Here is a 22,999-nt window from a genome sequence, read left to right as displayed (position 1 = left end):
GTGTAAGAGAGCTTCGTATGCGCCAGCAGGGGGCAGCGATTCCAAGTTGCAAAACGTGAAAATTGCATGGTATGATGGGGGTTTTTCCTTACTTCATTCACAAAAGGAAAGTGAATTTGGCCTGGAAGGGAGGAGGTGGGGGAGTGAAGAACCCTGAAATCCCTCCACTAGCACTGGCCTTCCACAAGCCCACCCAGGATTTCAGTCTCAGAGGCCTCATCCAGGACCAAGGGTTTGGCTTTTTATTGACACAAACACAAAGGCAGCTGTGGTAATGGGGTGGGCAACACAAAAGCAGAAATTGACTTCCCACATTGAGGCCTCATTTCGGTGACATTAGGAACAGGCTGAGCCCCTCCCCTCCCCCCTCCCATTGGCAATGGCTGGGCTGTAAACCCTCCCTAATCCCAGCTCTGTGGCAGCAGGGAGTTACCCCCCCCCCACACACACATACACCCTAGAAAGTCCCCACTTTGGTTCCAGCAGCCCAGGTCATAACTACTCCCTTGTTCCTCCTCCCCACGCATGTAAACAAAGTTCAAGGCTGAACTAATAAAAGCTGCCTCTTCTCTGAGAAGGCAGGCAGGCCTCCCTTGAAGGCCAAGGGAATGTGCTTCAATGTTCACTTTGGTCCCAGACGGAGACAGTGCAGTACCTCTTGGTGCTCTGGTTGGTAAAGCTTTCCCATCTCTTTCTCTGTTACTGAGAAGAGACAGGACATGGCACAGACCTTGGTGAAGGCTTTTGCCTTGACCCCGCCCCCGACGTGAGGTGGGAGCTGACCTCCCCATGTACTGGCACATACACAGATATTTGGCAGTGTTGTCTCACTGGGGAGCAGTAAAACCCCAGCTCTACCAGGACAAGGAAGGCACTGGGAAGGACAAGGTGGAGAAAGAGGCTGGGGAGAGGGGACCCCCCCCACACATCTACATACACACATAAGCACAGGTTTTTCCGACGCTAAGGCACTGAGTACAAAATCCAGACACCTCAGTGAAGGGAAGGGGTGCTCAATATCCTTCCAGAGTCGTTGTCTAGGGAAGTCAGTTTGATTCCTGCCCTTGCTCTAAGAGGCAGCCTTGGTTAGGAAGGGCAGAAAACCTACAGGTGAAAAAAAAAGCCAATTGTGCTTAAGAAGTTGGGGACAGAAGACAAGGCTGGGGACTGATAAAGGCCAAGAGAAGAGCGATGGTTGGCTTAGGCTAAAGGGACAGTACATGCTGGACTTAAACACAGGTAGCCCCATATCCTGAGCTGACATTTCAGTTCTTTGGGGGAGGTGATGGGGCAGGAAAGGAAGGGAAGGTGAGGCAAAGCGGGTAAGCACACACATACACACATACCACGGGGCTGGGGAGGGAGGGACTGGCTAACCTTGGCACAAAAGCAGCACAGCAGGCCTGGGTAGGGGTGGAGGGGGGGACCAGGAAGCAACCAGCCTCCCTCTCATCCTCCTCCCTATCCCCTTGGCAGGGCCTGGACATCCAGGTGGTCACTTCCCAACCTCTTATGAGGGCAGGAAGGGGGCAGGGAGAAAACCCTGATCTTGGTCAGGGCAGGGACTCGGTCATTATCACAAAGACCTTTGGGGGAAGGAAGGGCAGAGCATTAAGATAGAGGATGAAATGTGACAGGCTGGTGGTCAACAGAACGGGGCTTCCCAACATTTTTCTGGCCGGCCTCAAGAGCCCTTGGCCCCTCATTCTAGTTCTCCTTCTCTGGCCCAGGAACTAGGAGGACTTTGCCAACATTCTTCTTCTCCTGCATCTGTTTCATGGCATCGGCCACCTGGAGAGGAAGAGAAAACTCTGTTTCCAAAGCCATCTAGCCCCAATCCCACAAGTGCCAGCCCAATCCTGTTCTCTAGGGTCCCTTCTTTTCCAGGAATCTTGAGCCCCAGGTTTTCCCAAGTTCTCTCCAGGACCCTCCCTGCAGCCATTACACTTACCTTCTCAAAGGGCCAGACAGAATCAATATGGGGCTTGATGCGGCCCTGGTTGTACAGCTCCAGGAGGCGGACAACCACACCCCTGACCAGCTCCACCTCACTCTCCAAGTTGCCTAAGTTGAAGCCACACACGGCTCGGTTTGCCTGTAGTAACTGCAGGGCTGTCACATTGAATTGATTCCACCATGTGCGGGCCAGAGCCATCAGATTCCGCTTGGGACCTGTCACCAGGTTGGCCATTCCTGAGGAATAGGATAATTTAGCTTTGGTCCAGGGGCCAGGCCTATCCTTGTGGGCCTGTATGCATAATTCCCTTGCAATTCTCCATAGTAGCACCAGGGAAGATAGCAGAATGATCCCCAACTTCCTATATACCAGACCCACACCAACTTTGGCTGAGTAAAAATTAAAATTGCTGGGGCCAGCAGTGTGGCCCAGTGGTAGAGCGCTTGCCTAGCATGCACGAAGCCCTGGATTCAATTCCTGGGTACCACATACACACAGAAAAAGTGGTATGCAGTGCTGTGGTTCAAGTGGTAGAATGCTAACTTGAGAAAGTCCAAGGACAATGCCCAGCCCCTGACCAAAAAAAATGCTATAATCTTTTTTTTTATGTATATGACAGTACAGGGGCTTGACCTCAGGGCTTCACACTTTCACCTGGATTTTCCATTCAAGGCTAGTGCTCTACCATTTGAGCACTTCCAACTTTTTGCTGGATATCTGTAAATAAGAGTTTCTCAGATTTTTCTCCCAAGCTAACTTGCTTCAAACCTAGATCCTCAAGAACTGTCTCCTGAGTAACTTAGATTAGAGATGTGAGCCACCAACACCTGACATGAAATAGGTTTTAAATGAGAATCCAGTTTGTCCAAGGAGCCAGTGAATAGGAAGTTAGACTGGTTGGCTTTACATGAGAAATAATCCCCAATCTAGTGGCACAGAGAACAACGGATTTATGATGACTCACAGGCAAAGTTGTGAAACAGAATGAAAGTCTAGTTGGCACTCAGGAGACAGAAATCCAAATGTAATATCTGCAGTTCTAGGCCCCAGATCTCTGCCCCTTCTTTATCTGGCTCCTACAACCCACCCATCAGATCTGCCCTACTGCCCCATACATCCGCTCCATCACCAACCACTAACTCACCATAGGTGACAACTTTGCCCATGGGTTTGAGGAGATTGTAGCCCTTGGCAGTGTCTGACCCGCCCAGAGGGTCCATGACGATGTCCACTCCTGTCACAGAGTTGGAAAACGCAAGAACAGAATGAGGACCCACAGATATGGACACCGCTTTCCCTGACCTGTGGCATCCAACCCCCTCTCAAGCCCTGACCCTACCTTTGGGGGAGATCTTCTTGATCTCGTCCACATAGTCAGAGGTATGATAATCAATAGGGTGTGTGACCCCATTCTCCTTCAGCAGTTCGTGCTTGCTGGCTGAGGCTGTTCCAAATACGGTCACGTTCTCCACGGTGCGGCAGAGCTGACCAGCTGCCATACCCACACCACCTATCGCAAGATGCCAAAAAAAAAAAGAGGGATATGGAGTCACTTGGCCACTATTCTCTCCTTTCGCCTCCCCAGGGCCCATGAGTACACCATCTGCATTGTACTTGGGCTTATCTGGGGATCCAGATCCAAAGGTGACTAGATAGGGAAAGGTGTGGGCTGAGGGCATATTGCTAAAGATACCAAGCTGGACCTGGTGCCTAGATGTTACCATGGCAACTATACTGCAGAGGCCTCTGGGCACCATAGGCCAAGGCAGCCTGGTGTTGCCATGACAACAAGCCAGACAGGCTACAGGAAGGGGCCTGGAAAGGAAATCAGGATAGGGCAAGGAGGGGGGAGGGGAAGGTAAAAGAGAAGGGATCTGTCACCTGCAGCCATGTGGACCAAGACACTGTGACCAGGCCTCAGGTTGCCGAAGTCAAAAAGGACCATGTAGGCTGTGACATAATTGACCAGCAAGGCAGCAGCTTCTTCAAAGGTCATGGCTTCCGGCATCAGAAAGGTGTTCGCTGATGGTACAGTCACCTCCTCCTGCCACATCCCTAACCGGATCAATACCATCACCCGGTCCCCCACCTTTACGAATGGAAGATAGAGTACCATTCAGTGACTCATTCATTCAACCTCAGGACATTTACTGACCTTCATTTTGTACCAAGCTTCTCTGAGATGAAATAGCAGGAACCGCAGCATTAGTGGTCATGGTACTAATAGGAAAATCGTGTTACCAACAAGAACTTACTTTTACCAATGCTTACTCAAGTGAATGTCATAAGCAGGCACACACATATATACGTACATGTGTATATTGTATACAAACGCCAAGGGCTTTATATTTAAATGCACTATTCTTACATCAGCTTTGAGGTAGATACTATCCTTATCTCTCTTTTACAGATCACATACTTCATTATTACATAAGATCTTTGAATGCAAGAAGCTTATAGTTAGGGTAGCATGAATATTGCTGTTAACACTAAAGTGTGTGTGTGTGTGTGTGTGTGTGAGAGAGAGAGAGAGAGAGAGAGAGAGAGAGAGAGAGAGAGAGAGAGAGAGAGAGAGAGAGAGATGGGGGTGGGGGACAGACAGACAGACAGACAGATGAGTTCTGGGGCTTGAACTCAAGGCCTGGGTGCTATCCCTGAGCCTTCCTGCTCACGGCTAGGTCCCTACCACTTGAGCCACAGCTCCACTTCATGGACTTTCTTTCCTGGGCTGGCTTCAAACCACGATCCTCAGATCTCAGCCTCTCGATTAACAAGGATACAGGGCATGAGTCACTGTACTTTGCCAAACTGCTTTCATTACTAAAATGGCCTCTGCCATTTACTGGCAGTGTGACCTTTCAAAAATAAAATTTTTTCTTATCTATGTAGTAGAGGATTTAGAAGCATTAGATGGGAGGAAAATATACTCACTCAGTGACTTCTAGCTCCATGACCAGCATATACAGTGCTCAGTAATGTTAGCTAATAACAACAATAACATCATCAAGGGGAAGTCACATAATCAAATAACTGAAGGAAGAGGACAGCATGTGGTAAGGGACACGCCACAGCACAGGTAACTGCCGCTGAGTGCTCGGAACTGAATGTGACTACCTCAGGCAAAGTTGTTCTTTGAGCCAGCACTGGGGGCTCAGAAAACACCTTCACCTAGTAGTACAGCAGGAATGATGCATAAGGACAGATGCATTCCAGCCACCAGGAAAAGACATTTTTCCCCGCATTCCTAACCATTTGCCTAAGAGCCTGTCGCAGGAAGGAAGGGGGGTAAAGATTATAGAATACTTTCAGCTTAGCAACTGAGGTCAAACGGAAGGGCAGGGAGGAGTCTCAGTGTGCACGAAGTCTTCTCCTGGCTCTCTTGAAGAGCAAGCCTGGGAAGGGAGGTGCAGATATGGTTCTCAGATGATCTGAGTCTGTTGTACTTACTGTCAAGGAATGGTGGGTAACTATATCGTAAGAAAACCTGGACTGAAGAAATGAAGCCTTACACCCCAGGACTCAGATCTCAGAAATGCACAATAAATCCACAAGTGCTGGAATTGTGTAGTAACCAGTTGAGGTAATGGTTAGTCCCAGATGCTGCCCAGAATATCTCGCTTCGCTTCGTCTGTCTCATTCCTAACTCAAGTCTATCACTGGTCAGAGCCATGACCCCTCCCCACCCCAGACACCAGGAGGGAGGGAGAGACTCCAGGCTCTTACATCAGGTTCTGGCCCTGGTCAGGATATCCTGTATTTACCAGACGGAAAGTGTGGGGAGGGAAGGGCAAACGAGTGGCCTTCAACAGTAACGGGAACAGCAAGTCTTTCCTTCTGCCTCCCCAAAATTCCTCTTAGCCCCTTCCCAAGCTTGAGCCTTATTTAGAAGTTAGACCAAGGGTGGGGCTAGTGTTGAATCCTGAAACAGTCCTTTCAGGAGGAGCCATTTGCACAGTACAATACACCTAAGAAATCCAGCTCTGCTATCTGGTGCTAGCTAGCAAGGTCAGGGGCATCTCTAGAAAGATCCAGCTTTGAAAAGAAAACCCCGAACACAGGAGGTGTACAGTTTTCACTGTGTCTCTCTTTCCAAAAAGAAAGAAAGAAAAGTTGGTTATCTGGAAGTCTCCTGATTCTGTGGCCAAGATTGATGATAAATGAGAAGGAGAAACAGACCTGCAGAGCTGGGTCAACCTGCTCACAGTGCCACACCTCCTCAACCCAAATGGGCCATGAAGTTGGGGGGGGGGGTTGTGGGTGTGTCTGGGGGGGGGTCCTCCATAAGGATGGCTGAAAAGGTTCTGCCCAGAAGGGAAGTGGAAGTGCTGGGGGCGGGGGGTTGGCACAGCCCTGGGTCATAACCCATCTGCTGAGTCACAGAAAAAACACTACAGCCGCCAAAGACAGAGCTCAAGACAAAGATCCAGAGACCCCGATCCTGCTTCCTATCTACACACCCCCCACCCAAATAAAAGACTCAGCTTCAAGCGGATGGCAGTGGGACAGACCTTCTGGGCCTCCATGATGGGCGTGTCCCCCGTGGGGCCCGGCGCGGGAGCGGCCGCCTCACCCCCTCTCAGAGCACGGGGCTGCATGTGACCAGGGCTCTGGCACCGCCACCGCGCCCCCGCCCAATCTCGGTTAACACAGCTCCGCCGGAGCTCCCGGGGGAGAAAGGAGACGCTAACCATCAGTCGAGGAGGGGGTGGGGGGAACCCACAAACCACAACTGCCCCGGGAGCGTTGGATGGGTTGGGGAAGGGGGGGTGCACAGGTGTGGTTTTACTGGGGAAGGGAAGGGGGGCGCGCGCGCTGCGGGCAGGTTGTTGTGCGCATGCGCCCGGGCGCCTTATTGTTTTACCCCACCCACCCTACCCCAAGACAGCTTTGGGGCGTTGGCCACCACGAATGGCAGGGGAAGGGGCAGTAACTCTACTACCCCCCTCCACACACACACCTCGTCCCTCCCGCAAATAAACCTCCTTCTCCAGGATTTCCCGTGCTGGTCCACCTCAATCCCTGCCAGCTCTCCCTCGCCCCACTGCCACACCTCCGGCGCCCTACCACCCCTGCCCACCGCCCCGAGGCCTGTGTCGCCCTCCCCGGGCATGCCCTGCCCCCGACCCGGCCGCTCACCCGACGGTCGCTCACTCCCTCGCCCACGGCGATCACCACGCCCGCGCCTTCCAGACCCGGGGTAAAGGGCAGCGGCGGCAGCCGGTCGTACACGCCCTGTCGAGCCATGAGATCTGCGAAGTTGAGTCCGCAGGCCCGGATGCGCAGGGTAAGCTGTCCAGGGCCCGGGGCCGGGGTCGCGGCGGGCCGGGTCTGCAGCTTCACCTTGTCGTAGCCGCCGAAGCCGGTGAGTACCAGGCAGCGCAGCGGCGGCGGGGAGGCGGCCGCCGCCCCTTCGGAGGAGGCTGCGTTGGGCTGGGGATCGTTCGGTGCCTCGGCTCTGGGGGGCTCGGATGGGGCATTTTCCCCGGCCCCTGCCTCAGCCACCGCCACCACAGTGGCCGTCTCGGCTGCCTCTCTCTCGGCAGACATGGCTGGACTCCCGACGTGCGCGCACAGCTGGACCCGAGGATGCACAGCTGGGGAGGGCGGGACGCGCCCGGGAAGAGCGGCGGCCGCGAGCCCGAGCGGGAGGGGCGGGTCGCGGCGCCGGGGGCGGGGCTCCGCGCTGGCGCTTAAAGGGCCAGGGCCTCTGCTGTGAGCCCAACCCGAGCGCGGAAAAGGAACCGCGTCCGCCATGCGCGCGAGGACGCGCAGGGGTTGCAGTTTGATTGATTCATTCATAAGGATCCTTACTTATGCGAATTAAAAACTTTGGAAGGATAATCTCGAGATCTGACTTGATCTCACATTTAAGAAACCCAGCCTCTTGTGGCCCACAACCCAACGCGGGCTTGTGAAGCAGATTTGTATTCTAACCCATTGTTTCCCTGGCAGGAATCAGACTTCATGTGAACTTGCAGTGGCAAATTAGAATTGTGGGGACTGAGCCTTTGAGATTTTGTCTTGCCGGGCTCCGTGGCTCACGGCTATAATCTTAGATACTCAAGAGGATGGGATCTGAGGTTCGAAGCCAGTTAGGAAAGTCCACCAGACTCTTATCTCCAATTAAATACCAAAAAAAAAAAAAAATCCGGAAGTGGGGCTGTAGTTCATGTGGTAGAATGCTAGCCTTCAGCGAAAAAAGATCAGGAGCCGTGCTCAAGTCAAGCCCCAGGACTAGTACGCAAAAAGGACGAATAATCTTGTTTTTTGTTGTTTTTTTGCCAATCCTGGGCCTTGAACTCAGGGCCTGGGCACTGTCCTTGGACTTTCTCAAGGCTAGAGCTCTACCACTTGAGCCTCAGCACCACTTCCGGCTTTTTTCTATGTATGTGATACCGAGGAATCGAATCAGGGTCTTGGTGCATGCTAGGCAAGCACTCTATCACTAGGCTAAACTCCCGGCCCAGGACGAATAATCTTTAAGCAGTTGTACAGAGGTTTCAATTGGACATACTCCCAGCCTGAAGTTACCTGGTTCCATATTCACATATGTAAATGGAGTAGACTCTTTTATTTATCTATTTAATCATTTTTGGGGTGTGTGTGTATGTGTGTGTGTGTGTCTGTGTCTGTGCAGTTCAGTACTTCAGTGTGAGCCCTTAGCATTTTCACTCAAGGCTAGTGCTCTACCACTTGAGCCACAAAACTTATAACTTTGGGGCCAGGAGTTTGGCCTAGTGGTAGAGTGCTTGCCTAGCATGCATCAAGACCTGGGTTCGATTCCTCGATACTACATACATAGGAAAAAAAGCTAGAAACGGTGCTGAGGCTCAAGTGATAGAGCTCTAGCCTTGAGAAAGTCCAAGGACAGTGCTAATGCTCCGAGCTCAAGGCCAGGACTGGCCAAAAGGAAAAAAAACCCAAAACTTCTAGCTTTTGGTGATCACTCAGAGGTAATAGTCTCATGGACCTTCCTTTCTTCCTTCCTTTTTTTTTTTTTGCGGGGGAGTGGTAGGTCATGGGGCTTAGACTCTGGGCCTGGCTCTGTTCTTGAGCTCTCCAGCTCAAGGCTAGCGCTCTACCCCTTGAGCCACAGCCCCACTTTTCTGGTGGTCAATTGGAGATCAGAGTCTCACGTTCTTTAGTGCCCGGGCTGGCTTTGAACCTTGATCCTCAGATCTTAGCCTCCTGAGTAGCTAGGATTACAGATGTGAGCCACCATCTCCCAGCAGGGAAGCTCTTTTAACAAGCAAGGATGCCATGTAAATGCACAACCGCGGTTTGTCTGAGTCCAGCCGCGGAACTGGAACTTTTTAGATTCGGCACTCCCCCGACTGTGGTTGGTTCTAGCTTCCTCTCCTTCCCGCTCTCCGGTCTCCCCAAGCATCCACCAGAGGACGCAGCTCCCCCGAAACTTTCCACTCAACACTTGACAGGAAGGAGGTCCGTTCGCGTTGGCTTCCTGGCTAGTTCCAGGCCCGCCGCCGCCGTTAAAGTCACCGCAGCTCCAGGCCGGGCCACCCGTCGCCATGGGGACGGAAAGCTATGATGTCACCACTGTCGGGTGGGTGTGTTGGAGTCTACACTCTCATTCCCTCCCCCCTACAAGCCAGACCCCTGCCACAGGATCGAAGAAGGGAGACAAAACCCATAAAGATTCCTTCCTCTCCCTGATATCTCGCACCCCCCCACCCCAGCCCCGACCACGTTGAAGAAGGCGGATGGCTGCAGCCCGCGTGTGTCCGCACTAGCCCACCTGCATGCACGCCTGGGCGAGCATACAGAAGGCCCGAGACTCAAGTTTATGCCTCTCCAGCCCCTTTCCCCAGGAAGTCAAAACTGCCGGTCTCCCGGTGGGCCCCCAATTAGCACCCTGGAATCGGACTTCTATGGCTCCGGGCTCCTGGCCCCGCCCCGCCGCTGGCCCCGCCCCCATCGCTGGGCCCCGCCCCCGCCGCGGCGCAGGCGGGAGGCGGGGCGGGGGCGTGGTCGGGGCGGGGGGCGGGGCGGAGGGCGGGAGGGGAGGCCTCTCCCCCCACGCCTCCCCGGGTGGGGGCTCGGCGCGGGCCCGCGAGATGCCGGTGTCGGCGGCCGGAGAGGCTGCAGCTGCAGCGGCGGGGGAGGCGGCGGCAGAGGCGGCGGCGGGGCCCGGGAGGGGGGCGGCGTGGGGGGCCGGCGCGTAGCCGGGACTATGGAGGGGCAGAGCGGCCGCTGCAAGATCGTGGTGGTCGGGGACGCAGAGTGCGGCAAGACGGCGCTGCTGCAGGTGTTCGCCAAGGACGCCTATCCTGGGGTGAGGATCCAGAGCGCGTCTGGAGGGGGGGGTCTCTGGGGGTGGGTGACACGGGGCCCAGGAGAAGGGTGAAAACGAGTGCCAGTGTCACCACCAGGGGAGGGAGGGAAGGAGGGAGAGAGAGAAGCGAGGAGGGAGGAGGCGTTGGGGGCTCGTCGGAAAGGACTGCAGAGGATTGGGGTGGGAGGAATCGGGGACCAGAGCGTGGTGAAATGGATGGGCTTTGGGAGAACCAGACGATACGAGAAGGCGCGCTGGGAGAATGACCAGGTTCTCCGCATCAGAGAGAACTGGGGGCTTGAAGGGACCCAGAGGGGGATCTGGGAGCCTTAGTAGAAATTCCGAGGAGGCAGCAGCTCCTGGGATCTTTCCCTTCCTCCAGCCTCGGAAGAACTTCTGTCCAAGGACTGGGGCAGTCCGGGTGTGGGAGGCAGGAGGGCATTTGTCTGGGGTGAGAACTAGAGAGAGAACCTCCTCTTGACCCATTCCTGCCTGCAGAGTTATGTCCCCACTGTGTTTGAGAACTACACCGCAAGCTTCGAGATCGACAAGCGACGCATTGAGCTCAACATGTGGGATACTTCAGGTAACTAATCCCTGGGGGGAGGGGGATCGCCCTTACTTCCATGACCCCCACCCCACCTCACTCTTACCCCTTCCTTGTCTAGAGCCTTAGATTCCACGTCAGCTCAACCTGCCCATCCATCCAATTCTAGAAGAAAGATAAACCAATTTAAAGCCAGGGAAACTGAGGCAGAGCTACCTGAGCTGGACAGATATCAAGTCCTTAAGGAGACAGCCAGGCTTTATCTGGAGAAGTTAGAAAGATGGAATATGTTTCTTAGGAGAGGGGACTGGATTTAAGAAAGATATTTAGAATCTTAAAGGAAACTAGGCTGAACTGGAGAAATCTGAGGTGAGGTCCTGAGAGGGTGGGGGAACTCTTTCCTTGTCCCTGCTCCTCATCCTCTTCCAATGTGGGAAGGCTATTTGTTTATTTGTGTGATACTGGGCTTGAACTCAAGGCCTGGGAGCTGTTTCTTAGCTTCTTCACTTGAACCTGGCACTCTACCACTAGAGCCACTGTTCCACAGGCTTCAGGCTATGATCTTCAGATCTCAGCATCCTGAGTAACTAGGATTACAGGTGTGAGCCATGGGTACCCAACATTTGATCAACATTTCTGAAATCTCCCATCCACTTAGGTGCTTTGTCTGTCTGCTTATTCCTTGTCTTCTCTCAGGTTCTTCTTACTATGATAATGTCCGGCCTCTGGCCTATCCAGATTCTGATGCTGTACTCATCTGCTTCGACATTAGCCGGCCAGAGACATTGGACAATGTTCTCAAAAAGGTGGGGAAGCAAGAAAACTACACCGAAGGAAGGACCAGACAGTATCAGGAGGAGATGGTTGAGGCCTGGCTATCAGATGGGGAGTGGGTGAAGCTTCCATCCATCTCTCTATTCTAGGTCCATTCCTGAAAATCAGCCCTCAGGGCTGGAAACAGCAGCTGAATGAGATGGAGAGAATAGGAAATTCCTTATTTGTTCTCCTCATCTCCTTGGCTTTAGATGGAGGGGATGGAAATGCTGATCCTAACGCTCAAGAAAGTCGTGGGGCTGGGCCATGGCTCTGTTTCCATGAGAAAAAAAAAATCCTTGGTGAGGGCTGGGAGTGGTAATGTGGTAGAGTGCCTATCATGTACAAAGACCAGGGTTGGCTCAAGTGGCAGAGCTCTAGCCTTGAGAAAGCCCAAGGACAGTGCTCAGGCCCTGAGTTTTAGCCCCAAGATTGGTAAAAGAAGATCCCTGTTTGGTGAACAGACAAAAGTCAGCCATGAAAACTCAAATTCCCACCCAGGTAGAAGAGAAAAGGAGGTGGGGTTGTTGTGTCCCCAGGAGAAAGTATGGGAAAAGCCACTGAGGATAGAGGAAAGCCCCTAACTCTACAGCCCCACTGCAGCCCTTTTATCCTTCCTTTCTCAGACACCTCCGTCCTGCTATCAGTCCAAGCTCACCATTCCCATGTCCGTCCTCACTTGGTAGAGTCCATGTTTTCTGCATGCTCTGAGAAAGGAAGGACTTCCTCCCGCCATGAAACCAGTGATCTCTGTTCCCCCTTCCCCTCCCTAACTCTTATTTTTCTCCCCAAATAGTGGCAGGGGGAGACTCAGGAGTTTTGCCCAAATGCCAAGGTTGTGCTGGTTGGCTGTAAACTGGACATGAGAACGGATCTGGCCACTCTGAGGGAGTTATCCAAGCAGAGGCTTATCCCTGTTACACATGAGCAGGTAGGAACCTTGACCTCTGACCCCAACCAACCCCTGACCCTCCACCAGCCCTGGACTTCTAACCTCATCCCCCAGCCTCCATGCTCCTTGCTGAGTGAGCTACAAGCTAAGTCCCATACATTTCTTTTCCAGGGCACTGTGCTGGCCAAGCAGGTGGGGGCCGTCTCCTACGTTGAGTGTTCCTCCCGATCTTCAGAGCGCAGCGTCAGGGATGTCTTCCACGTGGCCACAGTGGCTTCTCTTGGCCGGGGCCATAGGCAGCTGCGCCGTACTGACTCACGCCGAGGTCTGCAACGATCCACACAACTGTCAGGACGGCCAGACCGGGGCAACGAGGGCGAGATACACAAGGATCGAGCCAAGAGCTGCAACCTCATGTGAGGGGCTGCAGTGGCACAGAGGAGGGAGTGTCGAGGGGCACAGTAGTTCTTCTGTCCACACTTGGGCTTTCTGACCTCCTAATCTTAAACTGGGAGGTTAGGATAGGCAGATAGAGCAAGTCTTCCAGCTAGAGGAGCTATAGGGCTGAGGAAATCCCCATTCTCCTTGTCCACATCCCCTCTTTGCCTCTGGAATTTGAGGGAATTAACAGGTGGGCCTCTGGAGCATGAACTTGAATGGGGTAAATGGGCATTAGGGAAGCCAGCATCAAGCAATGACCGTGCTAAGCCTTGTGTAGAAAGAGTATCTTGCTCTTCCCACCCCACGTCCCCAAATCCCAGTCCTGGCTTCCTTTCCTACGCAAAAAATGTCAATTCTGCAACCTTCTCTTTTCTTTACCTCTCACATCTACAGCTGTTCTCACACATTCTAATCTCCAGGCATAGGCACTAAATTTTCAACCAAGGGGAAGCCCCTCCCCCTTCCCCCAACCCCAATAAAGCCCATGACCATGGAAAACAGCTGTGGCTTTAGTTTTGTTGCATTTTTTCCCCCCTAAACAACCTATTTATGAGTTCTCTAGTAAGTAGCAAGAGGACAAGTTAATCCTCAAGGGGAGACTTCTCTATCTTTGTCCATAGATGGAGCAGAGGGGAGAAGTGTGAGTGGGAACCATCCTTTTTTAGGAGCAGGGCGGGGGCGGGGAGGGAATACACAAGGATCAAGGTTATGTTGGGACTCTGGGACTCTTCATTCATTCATAAAGGGGAACAGTCTTCAGGCCACTGGAAAGCCTTGGAGGAGACTGATGTCTAAACAGTTGCTCACCATCATTCAGCCCAGCTGGGGAACCCTGCCAGCAGGAGAGGGGCTTTGGTGACGTAATACAGGCAGACATCACCCAAGCTGAACCTGTACAGCGTGAAGTTTCCCAACTCTGGTGTCTCCTAGAGGCTAAGGCAGGGGCTGTCTCCTTTCCACACTGAGCAACTTGATCATCTGAGGGAAGAGTTTCTGCTGTGAGTTTAGGGTCACCTTCTGCCCCACCATCCCATCCCCTGGCGAAGGACAGGCCATGGAAGGGATGGCCAACGCATTTGTTGTCAGAAAGGACAGTACTGGTCTGTTTTCTTGGGAGTCTGGTTTCAGACTGTCCTGTATTCCCTCGCTGGCTCTGATCCCACTGGCCTCTTTTCGGTGACATTCTCTCCCAGGAACCATCCCTGGCCTTCCCCTCCCCCTGCCTGAGTCCCAACCCCTTCTCCCAGACTCATTGGGTGAGCACAGATCTTTTCTTCCCCTTTTCTGGGACCTTACTGTAATTCACACTGCATCTCTCCTTGTGCATTTAGCAAATACAAAGTGGACCATGTGCCACCCACTAACATGGGAGACTGCAAGGACCAGTCTCTGGGCCTCCGGAGGCCAGCCCAGAGGAAGAGCGGTAACCCCCGTGTGAAGGTGGTTCAGCTGCAGGACAGTTGTGCACAGCTTCCCTATGGCTAGGGAAGCCAGTCCTCTGAGCCAGGTCCTGAAGGTTGAAGAAGTTTTCCAAGGTTGGTGTGTGTGTGTGTGGGTGTGTTAGAAAGGCATTGTAGGTAGAAAAGTGGGCAGGTGTAGGTGTAAAAAAGGGGGTGAGGATGAGTGCAGGAGGGGCTCCCATGGTAGGGAGAGCCAAAGGCAAGGCTTGCAAAGCACACGGAGATGCAAGCAGGCTCAGAAGGGAACAAGGACTTCACTGGAGGATACGAGGAGCCGCCAGAGATCTCAAGGAGAATGACGAGGTCAGATGTGGGTTTGGGGTTGGCATTTCTGGAGAGGTGATGGGGATTAGAAGTTTGGGAGCCTGGTTAAGGGGGACTCACCCCTGTACTTGACAGCTTGTAATCTGGAGAATTGTGGTTTGAAGCCAGTACAGATAGAAAAGTCTGCTAGGCTCCATTTCTGATTAACCCACCAAAAGGACCTGGGGGGTGATTCAAGTGGTAGAATGTCAGCTGAGTAAGAAAGCCAAGCAAGTGTGAGGTACCAGCAAAAATAACTTTTAAATTAAGGAAGACAGTTTCTCTCTCTTCTCCCTCACGGTCTCTCTTTCCCTTCCCCTCATATCTTTCTGTCTAGTATGCCAGCCCCCAGTGTTTGGAAAGGAAATCTACTCCCAGGCTCATTGGACTCCCCCATCCTTTCCATTCCTATGGGACTCCTGTCCTAATCTATCTGAACTGATTTCTAGGATTCCATGACAACTTCCCACCCACTCAGCTGAAGCTTGGCTAGCCATTAGCCCTGAGACTCTCCTCAAGGGTTCCCAAGGCCTGAGCTGAGGGTGCTGGAGAGGACTGGGGCTCTCCACCTGTCCAAGGGGACTGACCCTTTCTCCATAGGGCCCTGCCATCAAAAATTGACTTGCCACCAGTCAATTTTTTTTTTTTTTTTTTTTTGTCAACAGGTCCTGGGCCCTGTCACTAAGCTCTTCACCTCAAGGCTAGTGCCCTACCCGTTTAGCCACAGTGCCACTTCTGGTTTTCTGGTGATTAATTGGAGATAAGAGTCTCACAGTCTTTAGTGAACGGCTGGCTTTGAACCTCTGTCCTCTGTCCTCCTGAGTAGCTAGGATTACAGAGGTGAGCCACAATGCCCTGCTTGCCACTTGTCAATTTTGATGAGGCACTTCCCCTCCACTTTGAAGGATGCCCCAGGACAAAAGTAGTCTCAGGCCTGAGGCCTGCAGTCTTCCCAGAGTGCAGTGTTTGCATTGCCTCTACCCGCCCCCCCTACCATCATAGGAGCACAGGGAATGCAAATGTGTCTCAATATCCGCCCAACACAAACATAATTAGGACAATAAATCAGCTGGAAGGGCCCCCAAAGTTTAATACATTTCCAGTATCACTGAGAATGGATTTTGGTCCCCTCTGCAGGTCTGAGTAGCCAATTTTTACCTTGGGGAGGATGCTGAACGCTGGGCTAAGAAGAGCCTTGGGTGGGAATGGGCTCTTGCCCCCCAAAGAGGCTCCTGCAGACTGGAGGGAGAAGGGTGGGGGAAACTTTACTTCTACTCCTACCCCAGATGCCAGAGTCAGACCCAGCTTCCTCCTCTACAGCTGTTTCCCCCACAAATTAGACACCCATTTGGGAAACAATGTAGCCTCGTTAATCATTTAATGAAATAAACAACTAATCACACTGTGATGCTGCCAATGTTTCTTAACCTCAGTAATCAGCCTACTGAGGGAAGGGGGAGAGGGAAGAGGTGAGCAGACTCAAGCTCTGAGACTTTGTAACTGATGGGGAGGGGGTGGTCTCATGTCCATTGCCTCCCCCTGCCCACCCTTCCCTCACCCATGCTGCAGCAGCTCCAGCAGACACAGCAGAGACAGGCATACAAAGAACCTGAGATTTGGAGGACTTGGGTCCAGCCTTGTGGCTTCCTCCCTAGGGAGCATGTGGCTTGTCTGAACCCTCGGTTTTCCTTAAGGGACCTGATCACTTGTCCCTCTCTGGCCTGTTGAAGATGCAGAGTGGAATTAATGTGAGAAAGCAGCTTGGCCTTCTCCAGAACCAGAGCTAGTGTTTTATACCTAAGACCTCTGGGCAGGCGTCAGTGCTCCTAAGCTGGCCCCAAGGCTATCAGGGAAGGTGTTTTAGATGGCAAGAGATATTTGGAGCTAGGACTTAGGAGCCTGGGGAGGGTGGAAGGGATCTTGAGATGGGTGTATCTTGAGGGAGCTGGAGAAAGCCTTGAGTTCTTCAAAGGCAATGTCTTTGCTCTCCAGTTTTTTTTTTTTTTTGCTTTTTTTTTTTTTTTTTTTGCTCTCCAGTTTTCTGAGTTCTCTTCCTTACTTTTTCTGGTTTCTTTTTCCTTCCCACCATCCCACATCTCCCTTCCTTCTTTCCCCCCTCTCTTCCTTCTTTTCCCTCTTTCCTTCCTTCCTTTTTTTTTTTTGCCAGTCCTAGGCTTGAGCTCAGGGCCTGAGCACTGTCCTTGGACTTTCTCAAGGCTAGAGCTCTACCACTTGAAGCTCAGCACCACTTCCGGCTTTTTTTCTATGTATGTGGTGCCAAGCAATCAAACCTGGATCTTTGTGCATGCTAGGCAAGCACTTTTCCACTAGGCCAAACTCCCAGCCTCTTTTTGTTTTGTTTTTGAGACAGGGTCTTGCTTTGTAGCTCAGGCCAGCCTAGAACTCTTGATCATCCTGCCTCAGCCTCCTGAGTGCATTACAATAGCAAGCCATTATGCTTGACTTTTTAAAGCTTCTGAGCGGTGCCCTCTGGTTGCCATAGTAACCCTCCCAGCTATACTTGAACTCATCCTGTGACCTGAGGAAAAGGATGGTGAGTCATGTCCCTAAGTCTTTAATTTCTCAGTGGACACCAGGACTCTCACAAGCAATCCTGGTACAGCTCTCTCCCCCTGCTCCCTATTCTTCCACCAGAAGGCATCCAGCTCTTTGTTCTGTTTTCCTCTACAATTCTGGCACCTCTTCTGACTTCCTCCTTCCACCCAGGTGCCTAGGTCTTCCTCCATCTCTTAGTTAACCTCGGCCTACTTTCCTCGAGGCTGTAGTGAAGGTCAGAGAGAGGGGAGAAGGCTCTGATTCTTAAGACTAGAGTGAATTCTGAGCAGCTACTCACCCAGAGACAAAAGAGATGGTATATGTAAAGTGCCCTTCCCCCCAAGAAAAATGCCTCTGCTGTTGACTCCTAAATAACAGATGTCTGTCTGCATATTAATAAGATTGGACGAATAATTGGACGAATAATTGGTGAGTTTTTCATTCAGTGTCAGAATGAACCCGGAGGCCTTCTGTTCATGCACACAGACACCCACTCACCCCAACTCTCTCCTTTTCCTCAGAGCATAATGAAACAGTCTCAGACGGTGGCAGACTTGACCTATAAAGGGGAGGGGGCAGATGGGAACAAGGAGGGGAGTTCACAGGAGGAAGACCCCCTGAGGTCTGGTTTGTCAGGTTTCTGTCTTGATCACTGCCTTTCCTTTGGTGGTGGGGGGAGGGAAGCTTGCATCTTGCTGGTTCAAGGTCTGGGGGAGGATGTCACTGTGAGGCGGTGCCACCTGCAGAAAATCAACAAGGCAGTGGTCTGCAGGGTACTGGTAGCTCACACTTGTACTCTGAGCTATCCAGGAGACTTAGATCTGAGAATCTTGGTTCAAAACTAGCCATGAGACCCATATATCTCATTAATCACCGAAGAGCTGGAAGTGGTAGAGCTCTCGTCTTGAGTGGAAAAAAACTAAGGGACAGAACCTAGGCTCTGAGATTAAGTCCCAATACAGGCATAATAGATACATAGATGGATGGTTAGCTAGCTAAATAAAGCAGTGATTTTCTGTGCCATACTTGAGCTGAAATCAGTGTTTGGTAGAACAAAGGTTTTTGAGTTGGACAATTTTTATCATTTGCCAGCCATGTACCCTTGCCCAAGTTACTCAACCTCTCTAAATCTTGCTCTCCTTCGCTCCTTGAAAGATGGAAAGGACAGGAAACAACATGATACAAAATAAATCATATAATGTACTGTCTCTATGTCTGGTTTATAATAGGTCTTAAGCCACATATAGTTGGCATATACCTGTAATTGTAATAGGAGATGCAAGCAGGAGGTTGGAGAGTTCCAGGCTAGTGTGTGAACTACCTCAAAAGGAAGGAGGAGGAGGAGAAGAAGAAGGAGAAGGAGAAGGGGAAGAGGAGGAGGAGGAGGAGAACAACAGAGGAGGATGTCGAGGAGGGGAGGGAGGCACTGATGGCTTACATCTGTAATGCTAGCTACACAGGCTGAGATCTAAGAATCACAGTTTGAGGCTAGTTTGAGCTGGAAACTCCAGCAGACTCCTATCTCCAATTAACCACAGAAAATTGGAAGTGGTGCTGTGACTCAAATTGGTAGAGTATTAGCCTTGAGCAAAAAAGCTCAGGAACAGTATCTAGACAGTGAATTCAAACTCTGTAATATACCAAAAACGAAACAAAACAAGCCAGGCTTCAGGGGCTCATACCCATAATCTTAGCTACCCAGGGAGCTGAGAATTAGCTCCAATTAATCACCAAAAAGTTGAAAGTAGAGTTGTAACTCAAGTGATAGAGCCCTAACCTTGAGCGAAAAAGCTCAGGGCCAATGTTCAAGCACTGAGTTCAAGCCCCAGTACTGGCACACACACCCAAAGAAAAGTCCCAACACACGATTTCTTCTCAAGCTATCCAGTTAGCTCAAGACACTCAGTTTCCATATTGTTGCTCCAGATTCCTGATCCACCCTTGTTGAGCAGGGGTTAATTAGATGTTTTAATTATCCTGGCCTGTTGGAAAAGACACAGTGGGACAGGAATAGAGAACGAAGAGACAGGCACACACAGGGGAGGGTGCCATGGAAGCCAAGACCTAGAATAGAAGGCAGACATGTGAACCCCTTATGAAGAAGAGGAAGAGAACAGGCATTTACAGCAGTGAAGTATGCATTGGAATGGAGAGTTCTAGAATCAACATTTGGAAGTTCCCCAGTTTTGTCCTGAACTGGCTGTTTGACCTTATGCAAGTCTCAGAGTCCCCTCTTAGCCCCTCAATCCCCTCCTCAGCCAAATGAGAGGATTGGCTGGCTCCCTAACGTCCTCTTCTCATTGTGTGAGAACAGAAGTCCCGTGGCTTGCTGAGCACTTGGGGGGGGGAGGCTGCCCACCCCCCAATAACTCAGCCCATCAGTCACTTGGGCTCTGTCCCTCTCTCCCTTGGTAAATGATCTGCAGAGCCAGCAAACAACTGTCCATTGTGTCTTAATGAGAGACGAGCAGGGAAAGCCAATCACTTATGATGCAAATGAGCCGACGGCTGCGGCCTCCAGCATTCACTGAGTGCCTCTCTTCTGCCCAGCCCTGTGCGCCCCAGTTGGGCTTTTCTCCTGAGCCCCAGTTCCCATCTGGTCTGATGGAGGAGGAGGAGGGGGAGGGGGAGGGGAACGGGGGAGATCCAGGCTGGGCCTTTCATTGTTACTTTGTCCTTCATTGTGCCACTCCCTGCAAGGAGCCCTGACCCTTTCAAAGTCTCAGAGCCAGGCCCAGCAACTTTCTCCACCCCAAAGGTGGCCCCCTTTCCTTTTTCTTTTATTTCAAGAGTGAAATGCACATCACATACCGTTTCCCATCGTAAAGATTATGATTGTACTCCCTCTCTGGTCTCAGCTTTTTCACCCCTCTGCCCCTTCCCCACAATCTTCTGCATGACAGCAAAGGTGTCGGGGCTTCGGGCCAGTGAAGCAGGAATGGTAAAAGCTGAAAAATCCACAGCTGGCATGGGGTTGGTGAGAAGCCCCACGCTTTATGGTGCTACTAGGATTTTGGTGGGAAGGACATTGTTGTGGCTGGCCCAGTCCTGGGGCCACATCTTTAAAAACTAGAATTGTCTAGAATTTATTCTGTTTCATTTCTCTGGCATTTGGTGAGAAAGCAGAGGTGACTTCTGCCCAGATCTTGGTTTCCATGGCTTTTAGAGCCTCTGAGGGCTGGGGATGATCCTGTCAACAGGCTTCTCTTTGGGAGATGGAAAGGGGGGCTCTCAAGGGTCCTGAAAGAACACACATGGCCCCCACAGCCCAGCCCCTTGCCTCCCAGGCAGGGCCTCCCCTCACCAAGCTCCAGGGACATTGGCTTAATAAGAGCAGATTTTCTATCCACTTGATACAAAAATCAGCTGATACTACAGCTTCACAGCCATATCCTATAGCCTTGGGGAAAAATTTCCATGTCCTATAGGCTTGGGAAAAACAAAATTAATTTGCTTTGCTTATACTGCCTTTTTGTGCCTGTATTGGGGACTGAACTCAGAGCCTGACGACTGTTCCTCAGCTTTTTCACTAATGACTGTCATTGTACTACTTAAGCCACAACTCCACTTCTACCTTTTTGGTGGTTCCTTTGAGATAAGATTCTCATAGAATTTCCTGCCTGGACTGACTTTGAACCTAGATTCTCCCAGATCTCAGCTTCCTGAATAGCTAGGATTACACAGGCATGAGCCACCAGCATACCATTTGGCCTTATGTGGGTTTTTTAAGGGAAGATAGCAAAACACCTGTTTACCTGTGTGCCTGTGTAACCTTCAGTTCACCTTCTCCCTTCACGCATTTAAGATATGTGGAAGGCTTAAAGCAGCAGAAACACATTTTTTTTTTAATGAACTAGTGCCAACAGCTTCTGCACTGCACAGAAAAAATCTGTATAGCAGCAAACTTTCTTTGACCTTCTCCAGCCTTCCATTCCCACTCCATTGAAGTCCATACTGGCCTTCCTCTCAGACATAGTCCAGACAACAAAATGAGAGTATTGTCAGCAATGCACTAATGAAGTGACTCCAAGGCTGATCGTTAGTTCTCAGGACCAGACCTTTTGACAAGTCCCTGGACCCTAGTTTTTTCATCTGTAAAATGGGGTTAGTAGGGCTGGGAGTTTGGCCTAGTGGTTAAAGTGCTTGCCTAGCATGCATGAAGACCTGGGTTCGATTCCTCAGTACCACATACATAGAAAAAAGCCAGAAGTGGTGCTGAGGCTCAAGTGGTAGAGCTCTAGCCTTGAGAAAATCCAAGGACAGTGCTCAGGCCCTGAGCTCAAGCCCAGGACTGGCAAAAAAAAAAAAAAATGGGGTTAGTATTCTTTACCCAAGTGAGGTGAGCGATAATGGCTGTGCTGCTGCTTTGAACTTGCAGAGAGATTATCAGGCACATTACAATTATTTCCTCAGTGATGGCAGCAGCAGTTTTCTGCCATGTATCTAGGCTTGGAGAAGCTTCATTGATGGGTAAGGCAAAGTGATGTGTTGTCTAGGTGGGGGCTGGTTTGATTTCTCACATAGCTATAAGACTTCATCCTAGTGAAAGAGAATGAAAGGAGGCGGCTCGTGCCTGTAATCCTAGCTACTCAGAAGGCTGAGCTCCGAGAACCCTGGTTCAAAGCCAGCTTTGAAAATCCATGAGACTCTTAAATCCAGGGTCAGTGCCCAAGCCCTGAGTTCAGTTCAATTTTTTTTTTTTTTTTTTTGCCAGTCCTAGGGCCTTAACTCAAGGCCTGGACACTGCTGTGCTTGAGCTTCTTTGGCTGAAGGCTAGGACTCTACCACTTGAGCCACAGTGCCACTTCTAGCTCTTTCTGTGTATATGGAACTGAGGAATCAAACCCAGGGCTTCATGCATGGTAGGCAAGGACTCCACCACTAAGCCATATTCCTAGTCCTTACAGCTGAGATGCCTCTTCCAGACTTCCTCCTATGGTAGGCAAAGTCTGCCTCTAGTACACAGTCCCCAAAGAATCTTAGAATCAGAATTTTGCAAGGGTCTTTAGTGGCTTTCTTGCTTGATCCACTAAATAGTAAGCAATTTGAAGGCTGGAAATAATGGGTCTTTTCACCCTCACTTCCATAGACACAAAGACAGAGAAAAATAGAGTGGGAGGGAGGGAAGGAAGGAAAGAAAGAGAGACAGCACCATTATGGATGGATGAGGGCACTCTCCCCTCAATCACTACTATTAATATTACTCACTGCCTCCTGGAATTTCTCCAATTTGTCTGCCCCGCCTGGCCTTGAGCCAGGATCCTAAGACCTCAGCTTCCTGAGTAGCTGCTAGGATTCCAGGCAGGAGCCACTGCCATGCAGCACCCAGCTTTCTTCTTATTTTTGGTGCCAGTTCCGGGGCTTGAACTCAGGGCTTGAGCACTGTCCTTGGGCTTTCTCAAGGCTGGAGCTTTACTACTGGAGCCACAGCCCCACTTCTGGCTTTTTTTTTGATGTATGTGGTACTGAAGAATCGAACCCAGGTCCTTGTGCATGCTAGGCAAGCACTCTACCACTAGGCCAGACTTGTGACCCACCTTTCCTTTTCTTTTAATTTAGTCATCTTTCCTGTCCACCTCCTTGTTTTGTCTGCCGTCACTAATCTGCCTTCTGCTTGCATTACTCCCTCAGGCAAGCTTGCTGTGTTCCACCTCAGAGCCCTGGGTACTTGCTGACTCTCTCAAGGTATGGACTGTCCTGGCCTTGAGCTCAGTCAATAAAGATAAATTACAAAATC

At 51.2% G+C, this 22,999-nt stretch overlaps 2 protein-coding genes across 2 annotated transcripts; one reads left to right on the top strand and one right to left on the bottom strand.

The window, feature by feature from the left end:
• Positions 1-219: 219 nt before the first annotated feature.
• Positions 220-7,573, bottom strand: Vat1 (vesicle amine transport 1). Its single transcript, XM_090350192.1, has 6 exons — positions 7,094-7,573; positions 3,839-4,046; positions 3,297-3,467; positions 3,102-3,191; positions 1,952-2,193; positions 220-1,791 (listed from the first exon to the last, which is right to left on the bottom strand). The coding sequence occupies exons 1-6, from the start codon at positions 7,502-7,504 to the stop codon at positions 1,708-1,710; spliced, it is 1,206 nt and encodes a 401-aa protein (XP_090206318.1). The 5' UTR covers positions 7,505-7,573; the 3' UTR covers positions 220-1,707.
• A 2,432-nt stretch (positions 7,574-10,005) lies between these two features.
• Rnd2 (Rho family GTPase 2) lies at positions 10,006-13,441 on the top strand. The gene is made up of 5 exons (XM_090350190.1): positions 10,006-10,250; positions 10,749-10,836; positions 11,494-11,603; positions 12,407-12,541; positions 12,674-13,441. Exons 1-5 carry the CDS (start codon positions 10,149-10,151, stop codon positions 12,920-12,922), a joined length of 684 nt encoding a protein of 227 aa, XP_090206316.1. The 5' UTR covers positions 10,006-10,148; the 3' UTR covers positions 12,923-13,441.
• The last annotated feature ends 9,558 nt before the right edge of the window (positions 13,442-22,999 follow it).

This window comes from Megascapheus bottae, chromosome 17, assembly GCF_031878675.1.
Source record: "Megascapheus bottae isolate mThoBot1 chromosome 17, mThoBot2.hap1, whole genome shotgun sequence".
Taxonomy (NCBI): domain Eukaryota; kingdom Metazoa; phylum Chordata; class Mammalia; order Rodentia; family Geomyidae; genus Megascapheus; species Megascapheus bottae.
Note: the sequence above shows the minus strand (reverse complement) of the source record. Positions and strands in the feature narration are given on the sequence as shown.

Bases quoted from the DNA above. Each gene is read 5' to 3' on its own strand.
- Rnd2 (XM_090350190.1), top strand. From the start codon at position 10,149: ATGGAGGGGCAGAGCGGCCGCTGCAAGATCGTGGTGGTCGGGGACGCA. The intron at 10,251-10,748 runs GTGAGGATCCAG...TCCTGCCTGCAG, and splicing joins CCAAGGACGCCTATCCTGGG to AGTTATGTCCCCACTGTGTT. The intron at 11,604-12,406 runs GTGGGGAAGCAA...CTCCCCAAATAG, and splicing joins TGGACAATGTTCTCAAAAAG to TGGCAGGGGGAGACTCAGGA.
- Vat1 (XM_090350192.1), bottom strand. From the start codon at position 7,504: ATGTCTGCCGAGAGAGAGGCAGCCGAGACGGCCACTGTGGTGGCGGTG. The intron at 4,047-7,093 runs GTGAGCGGCCGG...CCATTCGTAAAG, and splicing joins AGGGAGTGAGCGACCGTCGG to GTGGGGGACCGGGTGATGGT. The intron at 3,192-3,296 runs GTAGGGTCAGGG...ACTCTGTGACAG, and splicing joins CAAGAAGATCTCCCCCAAAG to GAGTGGACATCGTCATGGAC.